The following is a 23,618-nucleotide window of genomic DNA, read 5'->3' on the forward strand; positions in this document are numbered from 1 at the left end:
CCCCGTAACATCTATAAAGCACCCCCTAGAAGGTTGGGATTATGTACGCGGCGGAGGTCTTTGGACAGAGTTATATAGTGGAAGGAATAAGAACAGGGCTGCATGTGACAGGGGCAGTGACATGATGTGAGGAGGGGAATGGAGGCAGCAGGAAACCATAGACTGAGAGTTGTATAGTGGAAGGAGCAGGGGGCCCCCAGCAGCACAGAGTATATCAGGAGATTAGTGGTGTGTTAGTGAGGGCAGGGCTGCATGTGACAGGGGCAGTGACATAATGTGAGGAGGGGAATGGAGGCAGCAGGAAGCCACAGACTGAGAGTTATATAGTGGGAGGAGCAGAGTCCCCAGCAGCACAGAGTATATCAGGAGATGAGTGATGTGTTATATAGGACAGGGCTGCATGTGACAGGGGCAGTGACATGATGTGAGGAGGGGGATGGAGGTAGCAGGAAGCCATAGACTGAGAGTTATATAGTGAGAGGAGCAGGGTCTCCCAGCAGCACAGAGTATATCAGGAGATGAGTGATGTGTCAGTGAGGACAGGGCTGCATGTGACAGGGGCAGTGGAGGGGAATGGAGGCAGCAGGAAGTCACATACTGAGAGCTATATAGTAGTAGGAGCAGGGTCACTCACTGCACTGTATTTCATACTTACCTCCTGTCCCGGAAAAGTGGACAAGTATTTTGGAGGTCGCCCACTGGACGTCCGCGGCCGCACACTTCCCAAGTAAAGCGGTGGTCCATGCAACGATTGATGCGAGCCATGATAAGTTGCATCATCGAGGCCCTGCCTCCTGCTTCACACTGCTGGCCATCGTGACTTAGTATGGTGTGGGTGGAGCATTGACGAAACAATTGCATCATCACGCCACCGGCGGAGCACACTTGGCCACAGCCCAAATGTCGGCAACTACGGTATGCTGTAATTTGATGGTCCTATCACACTGATGCAGGAAGACTGATGTATGAAACAAGGTTCACTTACCCACCTTGTGTCCATCCTCAGGTTTGCTATGGGCACATTGGGGGTCATTCCGACCTGATCGTAGCTGTGCTAAATTTAGCACAGCTACGATCACTTACACTGACATGCGGGGGGACGCCAAGCACAGAGCTAGTCCGCCCCGCATGTCAGGACGCCCCCCATCCCCCGCACAAGTACAAAAGCATCGCACAGCGGCGATGCTTTTGTACTTGAAGAGTAACTCCCAGCCAGCGCAGCTCCTGCGGCTGGCCGGGAGTTACTCGTCGCTGCCCGGGTCACAGCGGCTGTGTGTGACGTGATGTGTGACAGCGGCTGCGTGTGACGTGGGCGTCCCCCCACCCCTCACGCAGTCCGTCCATGCCTGCATTGTCCGGACCGCGCCCACAAAATGGCGCCCAAACGCCGCCATGCCACCTCCTCCCGCCCAGCGCCCGCCTCTGCCTGTCAATCAGGCAGAGGCGATTGCTAGGCAACAATGGCCTTCGGCCATCTGGCATGCGACGGTGCACTGTGGCGCCGGCGCATGCGCAGTTCTGACCCGATCACACCGCTGCGAACAACTGCAGCGTGCGACCGGGTCGGAATTACCCCCATTGTCTACAGCAGTGACGTATTTAGGGTTGGGGCAGCCGCGTAATCGCACGGGGTGCTGGCTCGCGCCCATTGTGAGCACACTGCGGCAGTATTCTATGCGGCCCGGCCGGCTGTATAGAAAACTGTGAAAACGTCCCTCCCAAAATGGTCACTACCTGAGAGAGGACAGTTTTTAAGGCTGCTAGAAGAGGCGGTGGCCATTTCGGGAGAGGAATTTAATAGACGGAGCTCGGAGGGAGCGTGAGGAGGCAGAAAACGGCACAGCAGTGCTGGGGATGTGGCGGTGGTAGCTTGGCAGCAGTGGGAGCAGGCAGGCCAGCAACCTTAGGACAACAAGCAGGTACAGTGCCAATTTTAAGTGAGGCATGGTGCTAACGGGCATTACTGTGTGGGTCTTAATATGGTGCAAGGGGCATTACTGTGTGGGGCATAATACAGTGCTAGGGGCATTACCGTCTGGGGTAATGCAGGAAGACTGCACTAATGTGTTGCTAGGGGCATTACTGTGTGGGGCATCATATGGTGCTAGGGGCATTACTGTGTGGGTCTTAATATGGTGCAAGGGGCTTTACTGTGTGGGGCATAATAAGGTGCAAGGGGCATTACTGTGTGGGACATAATACAGTGCTAGGGGCATTACCGTGTGGGGCATAATGTGTTGCTAGGGGCATTACTGTGTGGGGCATCATATGGTGCTAGGGGCATTACTGTTTGGGAATAATATGGTGTAAGGTAATATTTTCCTGCAAGACCATGCCCGCCCATTTCATTAAGGCTTTGCGACTTGCTTTGGCAGATTGGTGCATTAGCATATGACAGTGAGTACAATGTCCGTGGTGTAGAGAAAAGAGGTGGCAGAAGTGTCTCACCAGCGGCGTATCAATAGTGGAGGTGGCCCGTGTGTACATGAAATGCTTGGAAAATGGCCGCCACGCCAGTTTCTCTGTGATTTGTGTGGGGTAAATATTAAAGAAATGAGTGCAGGGTGTGTGGTAAGTGCCGCCCGTGTGCATCGCGCACCATGCACCTATTACAGAACCGACTCAGAATCAGGCCCAAGATGTTTACAAAGTGCAGATGAAACTCCATGTTCCATGTTGCTGTGACGCACCGTCAGTGGAACAAGGAGCATGGTGAAAATCTCCCAGCTCTTATCATCAGTTACTTCCCTCCCTGGTTCCTGCTGTTTACTCTTTGCTCTCCAGTACCAGCCACCAACAGGATGCACTGGCTGGTGCAGCCCATGTCACTGTCACTTAGAGCATACCACACTCTGGTGGTTTGGGGCCTCCCTCACCCCTCAAGAAAAGGGTTTCCTGATGTTCCAAGTTATTGAGGCAGATAAGTTTTCGCAGAACACTCAGGGAACACTCAGCATCACAGGGCAAAGGCCATCCAGAAATGATAGGAGACGGATACTTTGGAGGACCCCGACCCCTGACCCTTTGCACTGTCCTTGCGCTGTTTGGGGCTCTGGTGAAATCCAAAGTCACTGAGGAAGGTGAGTTGTGCACCTGATACTTTTCATTAATCTTTATTGGAGATTTGGGGGTCTATTCATGAAGCAGTGAAAAGAGTGGAAAAGGGAGCCTGTGGAGAAGAACCAATCAGCATTGAAGTAACATCTATGGTTTGCATACTATAAAATCATACAGAGCAGCTGATTGGTTGCCATGGGCAACTTCTCCACTGGCTCACTTCTACTTGATGATTAACTTATTTTTTTTTGCATAGTTGGTGCCATCATTAAATTTACCTATTCAAACTGCTGGTGACCAACCAAGAAACATAGGTGACTACAGCTGGGGTTTTTTATCTAGTATTCTGTTCCAAAATATGTATATGAATATGTGGAGAATTATGTAGCTAAGGAGCCCATTTATCAACGAGTGATAACATTTGTTGCATATGATAAATGGTGATCCCGTCAGTCAGCTTCCAACTGTCATTTTTTAAACACTTGTTGATAAATGAGCCCCTAATTATGTAAATAATGCACATATATGTAATATCAAATAAACCTAAGATTTATCAAAACTTTATTCAGTAGCCAGGAAAGAACAATATTTACATAAATATCCCATGTCTTGATGAAACCTTTCTGCTCCTTACCATCTATTGGCCTGAATCCGAGTCGTACGCATGTGTGGCATGGCTGGTCTGTCATACAGCTGTGGCAGCCTGCTCATCATAGGCTGGGCCGCCCACTGTTTATTTTGTCTGGTACGGTACATGTGCAGCTGCTATTACTGTCAGTACGTAGCCAAGGACCCAGTGGAGTCTTCATGCAACCTTAATTTCTTTCTGGCTGCAGATAGAGAAAATGTTTGCATGGAAAAGCCCTGAAGAAGGGGCAATACCGATAAAGATTTAGGGTGAGATTTATCAAAGCTTGGAGAGAGATACAGGGGTAAATGTATGAAGCATTGAAAAGTGTGGAGTAGTGAGCCAGTGGAGAAGTTGCCCATGCGAACCAATCAGCTGCTCTGTATAATTTTATATTATACAAATTATAAATGTTACTTTAATGTTGATTGGTTGCCATGGGCAACTTTTCCACTGCCAAACGTCTTCACTCTTATCACTGCTTCATATAGTTATCCCAAACTGAGAAAAATTTAAATGCCAACCAATCAGCTCTTAACTGTCATGTTGCAGGCTGTGTTTAAAAAATGCCAGTTACTATCTGATTAGATGGTACTCTTTTGGCAACCCCACACCATCCCTTATTACTGTATATATTCCAACCTATGGGATTTTAATATAGGTAATCCTTGCGTGTGCCTGGAAAAGGGGGCATGGTGTAATGTCTCATTCCAATTTTCGTAAGTCGGGGGGCTTGCCCAGCTCTCTCGGAGATGTTGGGCTGTCCCCAGGCTCTCCCCGCACTGCGTAAATGCCGCACGGCCAGTGGTGTCGAGAGAGGGGAGGAGAGGGTACAAATTACCTGGGCCCAGGTCTGATGGAGGGGCCCAGTGAGCGTCCAGTAGGGGCCCAGGCCCCCTCCCTCTTACCTGACAGCAGCAGCTGCAGGTCTTCTCCTCAGCCCAGCACACTCTGCTGTGTGCTGGGCTGCAGTGTGGCCAGGGAGGTGCTTAAAATACAATATTTTCAGTATTTTTGTCTAAGGGTACATCACCACACTTCCTGTGATTATGCCATGCCCCTTGAAAAGTACCTGGGCCCATCCTGGCTCGCGACGGCTCTGTGCATGGCACCTATTTACCCGCTGCTTTGCTGTGCAGAGCAATGGTGACAGTGCTACCCCCAAATCCTGCGGGTGGGACACTCCCCGAATAGTGTGACAGTTGGGAAGCACTGTATGCCTTGTTTATATTTAATGATTATGCTGCCCTCACCACATATATCATTATGTGGCCCCCACACTTTATATATAATGATTATGTGCCCCCGCACCTTCTCTCATATATTTAATGAATAGCCCCCAACACACACACCCTTATATATATATTTGCTGACTTTGTGGTCCCCTCTCTTTTAACTTACCTGCTCCTCCAATTCTTCTCCCTCGTCTGTCTTCTCTTCTCCCTGTGGCCTGTGCTGTGGGGCTAGGCTCAGGTGTTCCCCTGGGAGATGAGAAGTTATGACGTTGTGATGTCCCACTCCCCTGGGATGCGGACAAGATCCCGCCGGACGGGATCCTGGCGGTCGGAAAACCAACACCGGGATCCCGACCGGCACAATCCCGACATATTCTCCCTCTGTGTCCACGACACCCATAGAGGGAGAATAAATTAGTGTGCCGCTGTGTTGCGCTCGCCCCCGTCGGGATTGTGCCGGTCGGGATCTCGGTGTCGGTATTCCGACTGCCGGGATCTCGTACTGATCCCACACCCCTGTATCACAGAACTAGCCCCGCCTACGCAGGAGCCTATGGGACTCAGTGGAGCAGGAGTCGGGGACTTCACTTTTGAGCCTGTCCCCCTCCTTGGTACGCCACTTCAAACAAGCCAACTAAATTACTGAATGGAACGATCACCATTCATATGGTACTGAAAGGAACATGGGCATTCTTATAAAAAATAAAATCTAAATCTGTATTTCTACATGTGATTTGACATAAGTATTGCAAATGCCAGTGCGTATGTAGCTTTATTATATAACACAACAAATATTTTTTGTCAATTCATGAAGCGGTGATAAGGGTGGAGAAGTGAGCCACTGGAGAAGTTGCTAGGGTTGCCACCCCATGCATCATCGATTCCTGGAGATCCACTCCCCCCCCCCCTAATCTCAACCACCCCCAACACCAAACACCAAGCAATGTTCATGTAAATAAAATGATGTACCATATTTGTAAAATAGTAAATATGGATTTTATTAGAAATACACGGTGTAGGGGTGGTATTTGATATGCCGGCTGTTGGGATCCCGGCACTCAGTATACCGGCGCCGGAATCCCAACAGTCAGCATACTGACAACTTTTCTCCCTCTTGGGAGGGTCCACGACCCCCCTGGAGGGAGAATAAATGGCGGGGCGTGTGCCCGTAGCGTGGCAAGCGCACCGAGCCCGCAAGGGGCTCTTTTGCGCTCACCATGCTGCCGGTATGCCGGCAGTTGGGATCCCGGCGCCGGGGTCTCGACCGCCGGCATAACATACTACACCCGTGCATCCCAGCTCATCAAATGACATTCTACCTAAAGGTTATACAGCAACTGAATGGCACAGCCTATGCAATGCTTACATGGACTCTAGCACCTTACTATATAATATAATATATATAATATAATAGCACACCAGTCAGGAATACACCGGCTTCCATCATACGGTAACTCAGCGGTAAAGCCACCAGAGAGTGATTGTGGTTACTCACACAAATACGTGGTAGACGAAAGCCCAGCCTCGGGGTCTCTCCACTCTCCAGCACGTTGTACAGATATTTCTGCAGCCACCTGTACTTGACGTTCCTCCGGCAGCTCTGGCTGCTGTTATACGACAGTATCTTTCCCAATAAGCTCATGCGAGCCCCTTGCTTCCCCCTGCGGATCTCCTGAACACCTCCCCCGGTCCCCACTGCGCCCCTGGCCGCTTCACTTGTCCCCAGCAGCAGCAAGCCGTCCCCTCGGTTGGAGTTCAGCAGCACTCGGCTGCCCCCGTCCGGATTCCACATCCTTCATGCCGTAGTAGCGGTCTCTGCCTCTGTCCCTGGAGCTGCACTTCATTCAGAGCTCAGAGCCTCCCTCATTGCCTCCACTGTGTTTGCGGGGCATCACATCCCTGGCGTGGGCAGGGAGCCGCTGGGCTGAACACAGTCTCGCGAGATTTGATGTCATCATCTCGCAAACAAGTCACTGTAGTTCACTGAGTTTCTCGGCTGCACTGCTGGTGCTCCCAGGGTCCCCTTATTCCGGGAGAATCCCGGAATCAGGGTGAAGGGAAAAGACTCCTGTAGGGTTGCCACCAAATCCTGGAGAATCCCGGAAATCCGGGAGAGGTGGCAACCCTGGTATCCGTTTGGATGGTCGACCATGTTATGGTTGACAGTCATTAATTCGACCACTATTGGTCGACATTGCCGTGGTCGACGTGGACACATGGTCGACACATGACAATGGTTGACACATGAAAGGTCGACACATGAAAAGATGGGCATGAGTTTAAAAAAAAAATCGTTTGTGGAACTATTCCATACTTTACGATACATGTGGACTACGATTGGGAACGGTAACCTGTGCCAAGCGCAGCGGTAGCGGAGCGAGGCACCACGCCCGAATCATGACGAGCGAAGCGAGCCATGCGAGGGGACACAGTTCACTAATTGGGGTTCCCTGTCACTTTACGCAGAAGACGACACCCAAAAAAACAAAAAACAAAACTCATGTCGACCTTTTCATGTGTCGACCATTTTCATGTGTTGACCATTTGTCCATGTCAACCGTGACTGTCGACCATAACATGGTCGACCATTGATACCGGAACCGGCAACCCTAGAAGTTGCCCATGGGAACCAATCAGTGTTGAAGTAACATTTATAATTTGCATACTATACAATTGTACAGAGCAGCTGATTGGTTGCCACTGACTCACTTCTCCACTCTTATCACTACTTCATGAATAGACCCAAAAGTCAGTTTTTTTTCTCATTCTCATCCACATAGTGTCAGACACCAACTTTGTTTTTACCCTGTTAAAATCTTTGCTCGTGCTTCCTTCTCATGTGTGTTGGATGTCACCTGGGAGATGCGTCAAGCCTTGGAGAGAGATACATTGGATAATCTTCCCAAAGTCAATATTCAGCTTCTTGCTGTCATTTATCTAGTACAGTGTTGGAATTGACATAAGATGATTGCTTGCTTTGGGTATCACTATCTACTCATCTCTCTCCAAGGCTTGATACACCTCCCTTAGAAACCGGAGCAAGGGAAAATAATATACAGGCACATTATTTATTATCATCATCATCATCATGGTGACAGGTTTCATGTCTTGCAGACCTTCTCCTGTTATCGGAGGACCAGGGGGTCCCTCATTGCTTTTCCAGAAACTTAAAAACAGTCACATGTTACTGTGACTCCGAGGAGCTACTGGCTGGAGATGACGCTGGAGACCGTCATGTAACCTATGGTTTTTATTACTCCTATGAGCAGTAAGTATTAAGTAACTTAAATATTAGGCTATTATTAGAAATAAATGATTTATAATGTCAGGGGTGTAGCCAGTACTTTGTTAGCCCTATAGCAACATTGCAGGGGGTCTCTCCCTAATGCTTCTAGAGAGACATAATGGCCTAGTTAATCTGATGATCCATACAGTAATATTGCCCCAGTTTATTTTATGCCCCACAGAAGTGCCCTAGTTCCTATTATACTACACAGTGCGATCAGTTAATAATATGCCATATTATATCCCCCCCTTCAGTTCACAGTATGCCACATTGCATACTTGCCTCCCTGACCCTCTCCATGAGGGAGAAAATGCTCTGTTCCTGGACTTTCCTGGTAATGTATGATTGCCATCACCTATGGTGAGCTAGGTAATTGATAAGAAAGGTGTTTCACCACAGGTGATGGCAATCATACATTACCAGGAAAGTCCAGGAACAGAGCATTTTCTCCCTCATGGAGAGGGGCAGGTAGGCAAGTATGCCACATTGTAGTGCTTCCAGTTCACATTGTGCCCCACAGGGGGCGGGCACCAGTGGTGCAAGTAGAAATATTTTCTTAGTGGTACTGAGTGCCAAAAAAACGGGCGTGGTCCTGTGTTGTTAGGGGGGCGTGTCCGCATCCTGCTAGTAGGAGTGGCTACATGACACTAGTGGCGTGGCCACACGACACAGACCCTTTTTGGGGGGGAATCTGGAGGCAAGGCTAAAAATATATAGTAATGTCTCCAGTATGATAGAAATATATAGTGATACCCCCAGTATAATAGAAATGAAGAGCGCGTGCGAATAGCGCAAGCGAGCGTAAAATTCTAGGCTGTTAGGATTGCATGGGCTTTACACAATGTTTAGGTTACTTAACAGTTAATAGGCTTGGGGGGTTGGTCTTAATTAGAATAGTGGGAGTGTAGGGAGGAGCTAGCAGACATTTTGTGTGAGACAGGATATGCTTTCTGCCTCTTTCTCTCAGGATTTTCCAGCAGAAGGACCTCTGCTCCTGTGAGTAGCTCTTTGATTAATTTTGTATCTCCAAAATCCTCTTTCTCCACTCTGCTTTATTCTTTCACTAATTCCTATCTATTCTATAGCCTCTTTATTCTCCCTTCTTTCTCTTATTCCCTCACTATCCCCTTTTTTATTCTTCTCCTAATGGCCGCTCGCCCACGCAGATGGACGCACCCCCCTGCTCGCTACCTAGTCACCGGGTCTGGTGCGGCTTCGGTGGTATCTTCCGCGCTGGGCCACCGCCAGTCCCTCAGCCCTGCCCGGCTACCTGCTGCCGCGGGTACTTCCCCTGACGGTCTGGGGGCTACTTCCGCCGGAGGTCCCGCGACGCGCTCGCGTGGACTCCGTATACAGTAATGCCTCCAGTATAATAGAAATATATAGTAATGCCTCCAGTATAATAGAAATATATAGTAATGCCCCCAGTATAATAGAAATATATAGTAATGCCCCCAATTTAATAACAATATATAGTAATGCCTCCATTATAACAGGAAAATACAGCCACTGTCGCATTCCCAGTAACCCTGACAAAGTGGGAGGAGCCGTCATGCTGCCAAGCACCATGGTCTTGTTGCTTTGTGGCACATTATAATTGTGGAAATGGCAAAGTGTGTGGCAGGTGGTGCTGTGTACCCACTGTCAAATTCTTAAGGGTACTGTACCCAATCGTACCCGCATACTTGCACCATTGGCAGGCACCAACCAGCTCCTGCCTGAGGGGGATACTTCCTAATGCAGGACATTCCATTTTGAGTAGAGATCTTCATTTAGGCACACAGGGCCTAATGTATATGTGGTTGGAGGGGGCATCGCCTCGACGCACAAATATGGTAATGCAGCAGGAGGCGTCTGATATAAGGAGATGCCTACTGCTTGCATTAGTGATCCAGTGCTGCGCCCTTGTATGCAGCATCTGATCACTTGCATTTCCATCGGCCGGCTGCATGACCCATGAGGTCACACAATCCATCCACCCCCACGCAGCTACGACCACGAGGACAGGAAATCTCCATCTTTGAGATCCTGGCCTCAGCACTCTCCCAAAATGGAGGCAAACTCACCTCCATTTAGGGAAAGGACGGCCGCCGCCGCCTCCTCCCCAAAGCGGCTGCAGACTGTCAATTAGGGATGCCAATCCCGGGGCAATTTTTCAATCCCGGGATCCCGGGATTGCAGTAGGGATCAGTGTAGGGAGCAGGGAGAGTATATGTGGAGGGCAGCAAGGGAGGGTGGATGTAGGGAGCATGTAAGGAGTAGGAAGGGAGGGTGGGTGAAGGGAGCAGCGGGAGAGTGGGTATAGGGAGCAGTGGGAGGGTGGGTGTAGGGAGCCGTGGGAGGGTGGGTGTAGGGAGCATGTAAGGAGCAGGGAGGGTGGGTGTAGGGAGCAGTGGGAGGGTGGGTGTAGGGAGCATGTAAGGAGCAGGGAGGGTGGGTGTAGGGAGCAGCGGGAGGGTGGGTGTAGGGAGCATGTAAGGAGCAGGAAGGGAGGGTGGGTGTAGGGAGCAGCGGGAGAGTGGGTGTAGGGAGCAGCGGGAGAGTGGGTGTAGGGAGCATGTAAGGAGCAGGAAGGGAGGGTGGGTGTAGGGAGCATGTAAGGAGCAGGAAGGGAGGGTGGGTGTAGGGAGCAGCGGGAGGGTGGGTGTACGGAGCAGCGGGAGGGTGGGTGTAGGGAGCATGTAAGGAGCAGGAAGGGAGGGTGGGTGTAGGGAGCATGTAAGGAGCAGGAAGGGAGGGTGGGTGTAGGGAGCATGTAAGGAGCAGGAAGGGAGGGTGGGTGTAGGCAGCAAGGGAGGGTGGGTGTAGGCAGCAAGGGAGGGTGGGTGTAGGGAGCATGTAAGGAGCAGGAAGGGAGGGTGGGTGTAGGGAGCCGCGGGAGGGTGGGTGTAGGGAGCCGCGGGAGGGTGGGTGTAGGGAGCATGTAAGGAGCAGGAAGGGAAGGTGGGTGTAGCGAGCAGGGAGGATGTCAGGAGCAGTGAGGGAGGGAGGAGGTCTGGAGCAGCGGTAGGGGGGGTGTAGGGAGCATGTAAGGAGCAGGAAGGGAAGGTGGGTGTAGCGAGCAGGGAGGATGTCAGGAGCAGTGAGGGAGGGTGGGTGTAGGCAGCAAGGGAGGGTGGGTGTAGGGAGCATGTAAGGAGCAGGAAGGGAGGGTGGGTGTAGATAGCAGCGGGAGGGTGGGTGTAGGGAGCAGCGGGAGGGTGGGTGTAGGGAGCATGTAAGGAGCAGGAAGGGAGGGTGGGTGTAGGGAGCAGCGGGAGGGTGGGTGTAGGGAGCAGCGGGAGGGTGGGTGTAGGGAGCATGTAAGGAGCAGGAAGGGAGGGTGGGTGTAGGGAGCAGTGGGAGGGTGGGTGTAGGGAGCATGTAAGGAGCAGGAAGGGAGGGTGGGTGTAGGGAGCAGCGGGAGGGTGGGTGTAGGGAGCATGTAAGGAGCAGGAAGGGAGGGTGGGTGTAGGGAGCATGTAAGGAGCAGGAAGGGAGGGTGGGTGTAGGGAGCAGCGGGAGGGTGGGTGTAGGGAGCAGCGGGAGGGTGGGTGTAGGGAGCCGCGGGAGGGTGGGTGTAGGGAGCCGCGGGAGGGTGGGTGTAGGGAGCATGTAAGGAGCAGGAAGGGAAGGTGGGTGTAGCGAGCAGGGAGGATGTCAGGAGCAGTGAGGGAGGGAGGAGGTCTGGAGCAGCGGGAGGGTGGGTGTAGGGAGCATGTAAGGAGCAGGAAGGGAAGGTGGGTGTAGCGAGCAGGGAGGATGTCAGGAGCAGTGAGGGAGGGTGGGTGTAGGCAGCAAGGGAGGGTGGGTGTAGGGAGCATGTAAGGAGCAGGAAGGGAGGGTGGGTGTAGATAGCAGCGGGAGGGTGGGTGTAGGGAGCAGCGGGAGGGTGGGTGTAGGGAGCATGTAAGGAGCAGGAAGGGAGGGTGGGTGTAGGAAGCAGCGGGAGGGTGGGTGTAGGGAGCATGTAAGTAGCAGGAAGGGAGGGTGGGTGTAGGGAGCATGTAAGGAGCAGGAAGGGAGGGTGGGTGTAGGGAGCATGTAAGGAGCAGGAAGGGAGGGTGTGTGTAGGGAGCAGCGGGAGGGTGGGTGTAGGGAGCAGCGGGAGGGTGGGTGTAGGGAGCAGGAAGGGAGGGTGGGTGTAGGGAGCAGCGGGAGGGTGGGTGTAGGGAGCATGTAAGGAGCAGGAAGGGAGGGTGGGTGTAGGGAGCAGCGGGAGGGTGGGTGTAGGGAGCCGCGGGAGGGTGGGTGTAGGGAGCCGCGGGAGGGTGGGTGTAGGGAGCCGCGGGAGGGTGGGTGTAGGGAGCAGCGGGAGGGTGGGTGTAGGGAGCATGTAAGGAGCAGGAAGGGATGGTGGGTGTAGCGAGCAGGGAGGATGTCAGGAGCAGTGAGGGAGGGAGGAGGTCTGGAGCAGCGGGAGGGTGGGTGTAGGGAGCATGTAAGGAGCAGGAAGGGAAGGTGGGTGTAGCGAGCAGGGAGAATGTCAGGAGCAGTGAGGGAGGGTGGGTGTAGGCAGCAAGGAGGAGTGGGTGTAGGGAGCATGTAAGGAGCAGGAAGGGAGGGTGGGTGTAGGGAGCCGTGGGAGGGTGGGTGTAAGGAGCAGGGAGGGTGGGTGTAGGGAGCATGTAAGGAGCAGGAAGGGAAGGTGGGTGTAGCGAGCATGGAGGATGTCAGGAGCAGTGAGGGAGGGTGGGTGTAGGTAGCGATAAGTAAATATTACTCTTCTTAGGCGGGCAGAAGACATGGACACACACATACACTGACCGCGTTTGCGTCATTTCAAATGTAGCGCTGGCCGCCAGCCAGTCAGAACTGGCAGTCCGGCAGCCAATCAGGAGCCACGGCTGCTGCCACTTCCCTGATTGGCTGCCGGTCGGCCAGCTCTAATTGGCTGGCGGCCGGCGCTACATTTGAAATGCCGCCAGTGTAGTCAGTGTGTGTGTGTGTGTCCATGGCTGCTGTAACTATCTCGCTGACAGCCGGGCAGCGCTGTGCTATAGTGCTCAGTCCGGCAAAACTACGCATGCGCACCCTAATCCCGTTAATCCCGGGATTGGAGGCTCCAATCCCGGGATTCAAATCCCGGCATTTTTGGGCCAAAATCCAGGGATCCCGCCGATCCCCATCCCGGGATTGGCCTCCCTACATGTGAGTCAAGCCCACTGTCCTTTCCTGGACATCCCTAAACTTCTCAGTCCCCCCCCCCAGCTTCACAAAGGCTGAAACATGGTGACTCCTCCTCTCAGACAGTCCTGGGATGACTGATTAGCTCTGCCGTGTCTGTGAGTGTGAGACAGGAGTGTGGGAGATGAGTCTTATCAGTGTGGAGCGTTACTGAGAGTGGGCGGGAAGTGCCAACCTCTTGTGGTACATCCCGCCACACATGTACTTACATAGTATTGCAAAGGGCAGCTCTCCCGATAAGGTTTATGACCCGGAAGTCTTCTGAGCATGCACAGAGGGATCCGATCAGATCCTTCTCACAGCACCTGCGGAAAGAAACCCAAAGGCTTCTGTAGGCTAACATGCCAGAAGGGCCGATGGGCAGGTGGGCCGAACCGGTCACTCAGAGAGCCGGGAAGGCCACGCGCAGCGCAGCCTCCAGCTATCTGGTTCCATGGTCTCCATGGAAATGGGGACGTGCCGCGATTCCACGCCCCTGGATTCGCGGCGCGCCCCTGCCCCCAGCAACAGTCGCCATGGTAATGGGGGCGTGCCACGAGCCCATGCCCCCATGACTCACGGCACGCCCCCATACATCATGCAGCACACCCCCCGCGATGCGCGCGTTCTCGAATGCCAGGGCTGTATTAAGGCCCCAGTCCATCACTGGCTACGCCCATGTACAGTATAAGGTTATTATAATATTTCGGTGATGAGCTGAGCTACCTTAAATTGTAACGGATTATTTGGAAAGTCTGACTTCCTATAATTACACATGCCTGAATAAACTAGTGATGAGCGGGTTCGGTTTCTCGGAAACCGAACCCCCCCGAACTTCACCCTTTTTGCACGGGTCCGAGCCATACTCGGATTCTCCCGTATGGCTCGGTTAACCCGAGCGCGCCCGAACGTCATCATCCCGCTGTCGGATTCTCGCGAGATTCGGATTCTATATAAGCAGCCACGCGTTGCTGCCATTTTCACTCGTGCATTGGAAATGTTAGGGAGAGGACGTGGCTGGCGTCCTCTCCGTTTATTCATTGAGTTGATGCAAATATTTGTGCTTGCTTATATCATTGTGGGGACTGGGGAGCAGCTTTATATTAATATAGGAGGAGTACAGTGCAGAGTTTTGCTGATCAGTGACCACCAGTTTTATCCATTCTCTGCCTGAAAAAAACACTCCATATCTGTGCTCAGTGTGCTGCATATATCTGTGCTCACATTGCTTAATTGTGGGGACTGGGGAGCAGCTGTATTATATAGCAGGAGTACAGTGCAGAGTTTTGCTGACAGTGACCACCAGTATACGTTGTATGCCTGAAAAACACTCCATATCTGTGCTCAGTGTGCTGCTTTATTGTGGGGACTGGGGAGTCGGGACCACCAGTATAATATTATATAGGAGGAGTACAGTGCAGAGTTTTGCTGACACAGTGACCACCAATATATATAGCAGTACGGTACGGAAGGCCACTGCTGTACCTACCTATGTGTCGTCATTAAGTATACTATCCATCTACATTATTCTATACCTGTGTTGCATTTCAGTTGTGCAGTTTGCTGACACAGTGACCACCAGTATATATAGCAGTACGGTACAGAAGGCCACTGCTGTACCTACCTCTGTGTTGTCAAGTATACTATCCATCTACATTCTATACCTGTGGTGCATTTTAGTTATGCGCAGTATATGTAGTAGTAGGCCATTGCTATTGATACTGGCATATAATTCCACACATTAAAAAATGGAGAACAAAAATGTGGAGGTTAAAATAGGTAAAGATCAAGATCCACTTCCACCTCGTGCTGAAGCTGCTGCCACTAGTCATGGCCGAGACGATGAAATTCCATCAACGTCGTCTGCCAAGGCCGAAGCCCAATGTCATAGTAGAGAGCATGTAAAATCCAAAAAACAAAAGTTCAGTAAAATGACCCAAAAATCAAAATTGAAAGCGTCTGATGAGAAGCGTAAACTTGCCAATATGCCATTTACGACACGGAGTGGCAAGGAACGGCTGAGGCCCTGGCCTATGTTCATGGCTAGTGGTTCAGATTCACATGAGGATGGAAGCACTCATCCTCTCGCTAGAAAAATTAAAAGACTTAAGCTGGCAAAAGCACAGCAAAGAACTGTGCGTTCTTCTAAATCACAAATACCCAAGGAGAGTCCAATTGTGTCGGTTGCGATGCCTGACCTTCCCAACACTGGACGGGAAGAGCTTGCGCCTTCCACCATTTGCACGCCCCCTGCAAGTGCTGGAAGGAGCACCCGCAGTCCAGTTCCTGATAGTGAAATTGAAGATGTCACTGTTGAAGTACACCAGGATGAGGATATTGGTGTTGCTGGCGCTGGGGAGGAAATTGACAAGGAGGATTCTGATGGTGAGGTGGTTTGTTTAAGTCAGGCACCCGGGGAGACACCTGTTGTCCGTGGGACGAATATGGCCATTGACATGCCTGGTCAAAATACAAAAAAAATTAGCTCTTCGGTGTGGAATTAGTTCAACACAAATGCAGACAACAGGTGTCAAGCCGTGTGTTGCCTTTGTCAAGCTGTAATAAGTAGGGGTAAGGACGTTAACCACCTCGGAACATCCTCCCTTATACGTCACCTGCAGCGCATTCATCATAAGTCAGTGACAAGTTCAATAACTTTGGATGACAGCGGAAGCAGTCCACTGACCACTAAATCCCTTTCTCTTGTAACCAAGCTCCTGCAAACCACACCACCAACTCCCTCAGTGTCAATTTCCTCCTTACCCAGGAAAGCCAATAGTCCTGCAGGCCATGTCACTGGCAAGTCTGACGAGTCCTCTCCTGCCTGGGATTCCTCCGATACATCCTTGAGTGTAACGCCTACTGCTGCTGGCGCTGCTGTTGTTGCTGCTGGGAGTCGATCGTCATCCCAGAGGGGAAGTCGGACGACCACTTGTACTACTTCCAGTAAGCAATTGACTGTCCAACAGTCCTTTGCGAGGAAGATGAAATATCACAGCAGTCATCCTACTGCAAAGGAGATAACTCAGGCCTTGGCAGCCTGGGCGGTGAGAAACGTGGTTCCGGTATCCACCGTTAATTCAGAGGCAACTAGAGACTTGATTGAGGTACTGTGTCCCCGGTACCAAATACCATCTAGGTTCCATTTCTCTAGGCAGGCGATACCGAAAATGTACACAGACGTCAGAAAAAGAGTCACCAGTGTCCTAAAAAATGCAGTTGTACCCAATGTCCACTTAACCACGGACATGTTATGATTCCAGCACTCTGGTCTGAGGAGATCTTATTGCAAGGACCGGAGCACTGGAACGTAATGCTGGGAAAGGGGAATGGAAAGGGAATAGCCCCTGGCGCCCTATCTCCGTTGTCTCGCCCGTGCTGTCAGTACACTCTTGCGAGACTATCGTTGCTTGAGCCCATGGCAGCCGCGTTTGAAGGGCGGATTACGTCTGCCCAACTTCGATGCCCCCTCAGGTCTTAATGAGAGACAAAGAGTGTACCGAGACAGGGTGATAACAAGGGGCCCTCTTACTGAAACAACCAAAAGCCAGGGGCTACTAACCAGCCTAAAACTAAATGTATGTGCGGTTTGCCGCCAAAGGAAAAGAACAACAAAGGAAATGCTGACCACACGCCCACACAATACTTTTGTGTACCGGCGGTGACAGCATAAGCAGAACCCTCTGCAACACACCAGTGACAGAAATAATAATGGAATACAGCGGCCTAGGCCGACGGACGCGGCAGAGCCGCTACTCACGGAACCGGTACGAATACTGGCAAACGGACAGGAACTCCCAATGCTGCTGACACAGACTCTTAGAACTGGAGGACAGGCAGAATCCCAAACGAAAGACCGGTGGACACCAAGAAGCCAGAAACTTGACCAGGCACAGGCAAAGGCACTGGACCTCAGGACAGGAATGCCTCACGGCAGGACACGGGATCAGACATAGGAATCGACACAGGGACTGACACAGGAATCGACACAGGAAGCAGTTCGACAGACACTGCTACACAGGAGCTCAGGAATTGGCAGGAACAAGCTCAGAACTCAAGCAGACTAGATACCCAGAAATATCACCAGCGTCTGTGAATTGCAGTCAGCCAGCATATAACAGAGAGGCCTAATTAATAATCTCATGCAGCTGCCCTGTTGCATGACTCCAAACTGACAAGATGCAATTAGCAGCCAGGTGAGGCTGAACACATGGGAACAAGCTGCAATTACACAAACTCACCAGCGGCAGCAGACAAGAGTATTCTAAAACAGAGCAACAGGAAATCCTGGCATGCAAGACAACTTTATAAACATAAAATAGGAATGAACCACTACCTGTGGTTCATAACAGTATCCCCTCCTTAAGGGTGAGCTCCGAGCACCCCATGACACCCATGGGGAACATGAACAGAAGTATAACATAAAATACATAACCAAAATGCAAAAATGGAAATGAGCCACAGCAGTGGCTCATAACATTACCCCCCCCTTGAGGAGGGGTCAAAGGACCCCAAAATACAGACTATCCAAAACAAGGGATACACAAAAAAAAACCTGACACACTGGTCTAACAGACACGAAAACAGAAACAAGCTGCAACCACAGCTTGTAACAGTGCCCTCCCCCTGACGGTGGCCACTGGACACAAGATAAGGGGAAAAAAAAATCTTTTTTTTTTTTTTATATCAAGGCAAGAGTCAAAAATTATTTCTTTTTCTTCTTCTTCTTTTTACAAAGCTCTTTAGGTCTGACCAAGGTAATTCCCCAAACATTGTCTGAACTGATGGTACCACCCTGCAAGGCTGCGTTCAAATCAGAGACAGGTTTCTTACCCTTGGGAGCTGAACTTTCTGGCAAAGTACTATTATTATTAGAAGAAGAAGTCAGAAAAGCACATCCTGCAGTCAAAACAACGGGCTGGGACTCTTGTGCCGAGTTTACAGTATTTGGTGGACTCTCAGCAGACAAGACGGGTGACTTAGAGGAACCTGAAACAATTTCTTTGGAACCATATCTTTTAATAATTGCATCACTGAATGCTGGGGGATCCTGAAGAATGGGATCTTCAGCTTTCATTAGGCTGGTCGCCCACTCAAAAGGCTCTCCTCTAAAAGAATAAATCAGATAAAGCACAAGGTTCTCTGAAGTGATGCCCAGAAATGGTCTAGACAACATAATAATGTAATAGTGTTTGTAAAGCTCCAGAAATTGGGCTAACTCCCCATCAAAGATTATGGATGTTGAGATATCAGAGTCAGGATCTGTTTCCTTCCCATCTGACTGACTGGAGTGCTTTGCTGGGACCTGGTCACTATTGACCTTACTCGAGGCTGAGACTCTCTGAACCCCACCCGGGGCAGTGACTTTCTGAACCCCTCCCGGGGCAGTGACTTTCTGAACCCCACCCGGGGCAGTGACTTTCTGAACCCCACCCGGGGCAGTGACTTTCTGAACCCCACCCGGGGCAGTGGCCGCTGGGGCAGTGGCCTCCGGGAACCCGCTGGGGCAGTGGCCTCCGGGAACCCCGCTGGGGCAGTGGCCTCCGGGAACCCCGCTGGGGCAGTGGCCTCCGGGAACCCCGCTGGGGCAGTGGCCTCCGATTCTTTTACTGGGATCGAGCCGTCGGCCTCCCCAACTTGGACCGAGCCATCGGCCTCCCTCTCTGAGTCGATAATTATCGAAACTTCTCCCGGGACTATGACTTCTGGAACTTTTGCTGAAGCTATAACCTTCAGCACCTTCACTAATGCTACACCTCTTAAGTTCTTTCCTGGGGAAGCGACCTCTAGACCCTTCTTAGAGGCTGCGTCTCTCGAGACCCCACTTGGGGATATTACTTCAAAGATCCCTTCTGGGGTTTTGCTTCTCGAGTTCCCTTCTAGAACTATGGTTTCAGATACCCTTTCTGGGGTTGCGCTTTTCAAGTCCCTACCTGGGGTAACAGCTTCTGAGACCCCTTCTGGTATGGAAACCTGAGCTAAAATATTTGATGTCCCTCTATAAGCTAGAGCATCGGGTACCGCTCCAGCACTCTGGGCATCGGGTACCGCCCCAGCACTCTGGGCATCGGGTACCGCTCCAGCACTCTGGGCATCGGGTACCGCTCCAGCACTCTGGGCATCGGGTACCGCTCCAGCACTCTGGGCATCGGGCACCACTCCAGGACCCTGGGCAACGGGCACCACTCCAGGACCCTGGGCAACGGGAACCACTCCAGGACCCTGGGCAACGGGCACCACTCCAGGACCCTGGGCAACGGGCACCACTCCAGGACCCTGGGCAACGGGCACCACTCCAGGACCCTGGGCAACGGGCACCACTCCAGGACCCTGGGCATCGGGCACCACTCCAGGAACCTGGGCATCGGGCACCACTCCAGGAACCTGGGCATCGGGCACCACTCCAGGAACCTGGGCATCGGGCACCACTCCAGGGGCTTGCAACTCTGCTTCAACAGGAACCTCAAGAGAGGAGAGAAACATTCTCTTTTGATTCCTAAATCTATAATGGGGCTACCTTGCCCAAGGACCCCAATTATAGCACAGAGATCTTTTTAGTGTGGGTTGTGTGACAAGTACCTCTGCCACAGTAGAGACAGGAGTAGGTCTTGTATCCTGACTCAACTTGGCCAGAGGGCAAGACTCGTCACCACACTTTGGCTTGCGCAACTCACAGGTCTGCAGATAGTGGCCTAAACCCCCACAATATAGGCATAAGTGTAAGTTTCTGCGACGCAGACGCTCCTCTTCTGAGAGCCTGGGCCGCAGAAAACTTTTAAACCTTTTCTCTTCAATTAAACCAGAGGATTCTCTTGTCACCATACTGTGAACAAGAGTCTCTTTAGAGATAGATGTACTCTCAACGACTTCTGGCAAGATGAGCAAGATTTTAGTCAGAAGGTTTTGCAGTTGCTTTAAGGATTGCTGCAAAACTTCTAGTCGCTCTGGTCTCAAAGCACTGATAGCAGAGTTCAGGGCTGAGAGAGATGCCTGCAGGGCTTGCATAGTAGACATAGGAGGATTTAAAACTAGACAAGACAAGGCAAGACTAGACAAGGCAAGACTAGACAAGGCAAGACTAAACAAGGCAAGACTGAATTTTTAAACTAGACAAAACAAGACTAATTTTTTTTTTTTAAACACCGGACTGGATTCTAAACACCGGACTGGATTCTAAACACCGGACTGGATTCTAAACACTGGACTGGATTCTAAACACCGGACTGGATTCTGCACAAGACTGGATTCTAGACTAGACACTGGACTGGGCCAAAAAAGAAAAAAGTTTTATTTCTTTTTTGTGGTATGGCTGGTGATAATGTTATGATTCCAGCACTCTGGTCTGAGGAGATCTTATTGCAAGGACCGGAGCACTGGAACGTAATGCTGGGAAAGGGGAATGGAAAGGGAATAGCCCCTGGTGCCCTATCTCCGTTGTCTCGCCCGTGCTGTCAGTACACTCTTGCGAGACTATGGTTGCTTGAGCCCATGGCAGCCGCGTTTGAAGGGCGGATTACGTCTGCCCAACTTCGATGCCCCCTCAGGTCTTAATGAGAGACAAAGAGTGTACCGAGACAGGGTGATAACAAGGGGCCCTCTTACTGAAACAACCAAAAGCCAGGGGCTACTAACTAGCCTAAAACTAAATGTATGTGCGGTTTGCCGCCAAAGGAAAAGAACAACAAAGGAAATGCTGACCACACGCCCACACAATACTTTTGTGTACCGGCGGTGACAGCATAAGCAGAACCCTCTGCAACACACCAGTGACAGAAATAATAATGGAATACAGCGGCCTAGGCCGACGGACGCGGCAGAGCCGCTACTCACGGAACCGGTACGAATACTGGCAAACGGACAGGAACTCCCAATGCTGCTGACACAGACTCTTAGAACTGGAGGACAGGCAGAATCCCAAACGAAAGACCGGTGGACACCAAGAAGCCAGAAACTTGACCAGGCACAGGCAAAGGCACTGGACCTCAGGACAGGAATGCCTCACGGCAGGACACTGGATCAGACATAGGAATCGACACAGGGACTGACACAGGAATCGACACAGGAAGCAGTTCGACAGACACTGCTACACAGGAGCTCAGGAATTGGCAGGAACAAGCTCAGAACTCAAGCAGACTAGATACCCAGAAATATCACCAGCATCTGTGAATTGCAGTCAGCCAGCATATAACAGAGAGGCCTAATTAATAATCTCATGCAGCTGCCCTGTTGCATGACTCCAAACTGACAAGATGCAATTAGCAGCCAGGTGAGGCTGAACACATGGGAACAAGCTGCAATTACACAGACTCACCAGCGGCAGCAGACAAGAGTATTCTAAAACAGAGCAACAGGAAATCCTGGCATGCAAGACAACTTTATATACATAAAATAGGAATGAACCACTACCTGTGGTTCATAACAGTATCCCCTCCTTAAGGGTGAGCTCCGAGCACCCCATGACACCCACGGGGAACATGAACAGAAGTATAACATAAAATACATAACCAAAATGCAAAAATGGAAATGAGCCACAGCAGTGGCTCATAACATTACCCCCCCCCCTTGAGGAGGGGTCAAAGGACCCCAAAATACAGACTATCCAAAACAAGGGATACACAAAAAAAAACCTGACACACTGGTCTAACAGACACGAAAACAGAAACAAGCTGCAACCACAGCTTGTAACAGTGCCCTCCCCCTGACGGTGGCCACTGGACACAAGATAAGGAAAAAAAAATCTTTTTTTTTTTTTTTTTTTTTATATCAAGGCAAGAGTCAAAAATTATTTCTTTTTCTTCTTCTTCTTTTTACAAAGCTCTTTAGGTCTGACCAAGGTAATTCCCCAAACATTGTCTGAACTGATGGTACCACCCAGCAAGGCTGCGTTCAAATCAGAGACAGGTTTCTTACCCTTGGGAGCTGAACTTTCTGGCAAAGTACTATTATTAGAAGAAGAAGAAGAAGTCAGAAAAGCACATCCTGCAGTCAAAACAACGGGCTGGGACTCTTGTGCCGAGTTTACAGTATTTGGTGGACTCTCAGCAGACAAGACGGGTGACTTAGAGGAACCTGAAACAATTTCTTTGGAACCATATCTTTTAATAATTGCATCACTGAATGCTGGGGGATCCTGAAGAATGGGATCTTCAGCCTTCATTAGGCTGGTCGCACACTCAAAAGGCTCTCCTCTAAAAGAATAAATCAGATAAAGCACAAGGTTCTCTGAAGTGATGCGCAGAAATGGTCTAGACAACATAATAATGTAATAGTGTTTGTAAAGCGCCAGAAATTGGGCTAAGTCCCCATCAAAGATTATGGATGTTGAGATATCAGAGTCAGGATCTGTTTCCTTCCCATCTGACTGACTGGAGTGCTTTGATAGGACCTGGTCACTATTGACCTTACTCGAGGCTGAGACTCTCTGAACCCCACCCGGGGCAGTGACTTTCTGAACCCCTCCCGGGGCAGTGACTTTCTGAACCACACCCGGGGCAGTGACTTTCTGAACCCCACCCGGGGCAGTGACTTTCTGAACCCCACCCGGGGCAGTGGCCGCTGGGGCAGTGGCCTCCGGGAACCCGCTGGGGCAGTGGCCTCCGGGAACCCCGCTGGGGCAGTGGCCTCCGGGAACCCCGCTGGGGCAGTGGCCTCCGGGAACCCCGCTGGGGCAGTGGCCTCCGGGAACCCCGCTGGGGCAGTGGCCTCCGATTCTTTTACTGGGACCGGGCCGTCGGCCTCCCCCACTGGGACCGAGCCATCGGCCTCCCTCTCTGAGTCGATAATTATCGAAACTTCTCCCGGGACTATGACTTCTGGAACTTTTGCTGAAGCTATAACCTTCAGCACCTTCACTAATGCTACACCTCTTAAGTTCTTTCCTGGGGAAGCGACCTCTAGACCCTTCTTAGAGGCTGCATCTCTCGAGACCCCACTTGGGGATATTACTTCAAAGATCCCTTCTGGGGTTTTGCTTCTCGAGTTCCCTTCTAGAACTATGGTTTCAGATACCCTTTCTGGGGTTGCGCTTTTCAAGTCCCTACCTGGGGTAACAGCTTCTGAGACCCCTTCTGGTATGGAAACCTGAGCTAAAATATTTGATGTCCCTCTATAAGCTAGAGCATCGGGTACCGCTCCAGCACTCTGGGCATCGGGTACCGCTCCAGCACTCTGGGCATCGGGTACCGCTCCAGCACTCTGGGCATCGGGTACCGCTCCAGCACTCTGGGCAACGGGCACCACTCCAGGACCCTGGGCAATGGGCACCACT

At 51.2% G+C, this 23,618-nt stretch overlaps 1 protein-coding gene across 2 annotated transcripts in view; it reads left to right on the plus strand.

Annotated features, from left to right (window-relative positions):
* The first annotated feature begins 2,853 nt into the window (after nucleotides 1-2,853).
* Nucleotides 2,854-23,618, plus strand: part of MPL (MPL proto-oncogene, thrombopoietin receptor) — a 76,885-nt gene continuing 56,120 nt past the window's right edge. The window contains exons 1-2 of one of the 2 annotated variants that reach the window (XM_063939321.1): nucleotides 2,854-3,080; nucleotides 8,035-8,188. In XM_063939321.1, the coding sequence (XP_063795391.1) occupies nucleotides 2,981-3,080; nucleotides 8,035-8,188 (254 nt within the window). In that variant the 5' untranslated portion in view covers nucleotides 2,854-2,980. Of the gene's footprint in view, nucleotides 3,081-8,034; nucleotides 8,189-9,100; nucleotides 9,203-23,618 lie in introns of those variants that run through there. The other variant, XM_063939322.1, reaches the window with a different exon arrangement.

The sequence above is a fragment of the Pseudophryne corroboree genome, chromosome 9 (genome assembly GCF_028390025.1).
Source record: "Pseudophryne corroboree isolate aPseCor3 chromosome 9, aPseCor3.hap2, whole genome shotgun sequence".
Classification (NCBI taxonomy): domain Eukaryota; kingdom Metazoa; phylum Chordata; class Amphibia; order Anura; family Myobatrachidae; genus Pseudophryne; species Pseudophryne corroboree.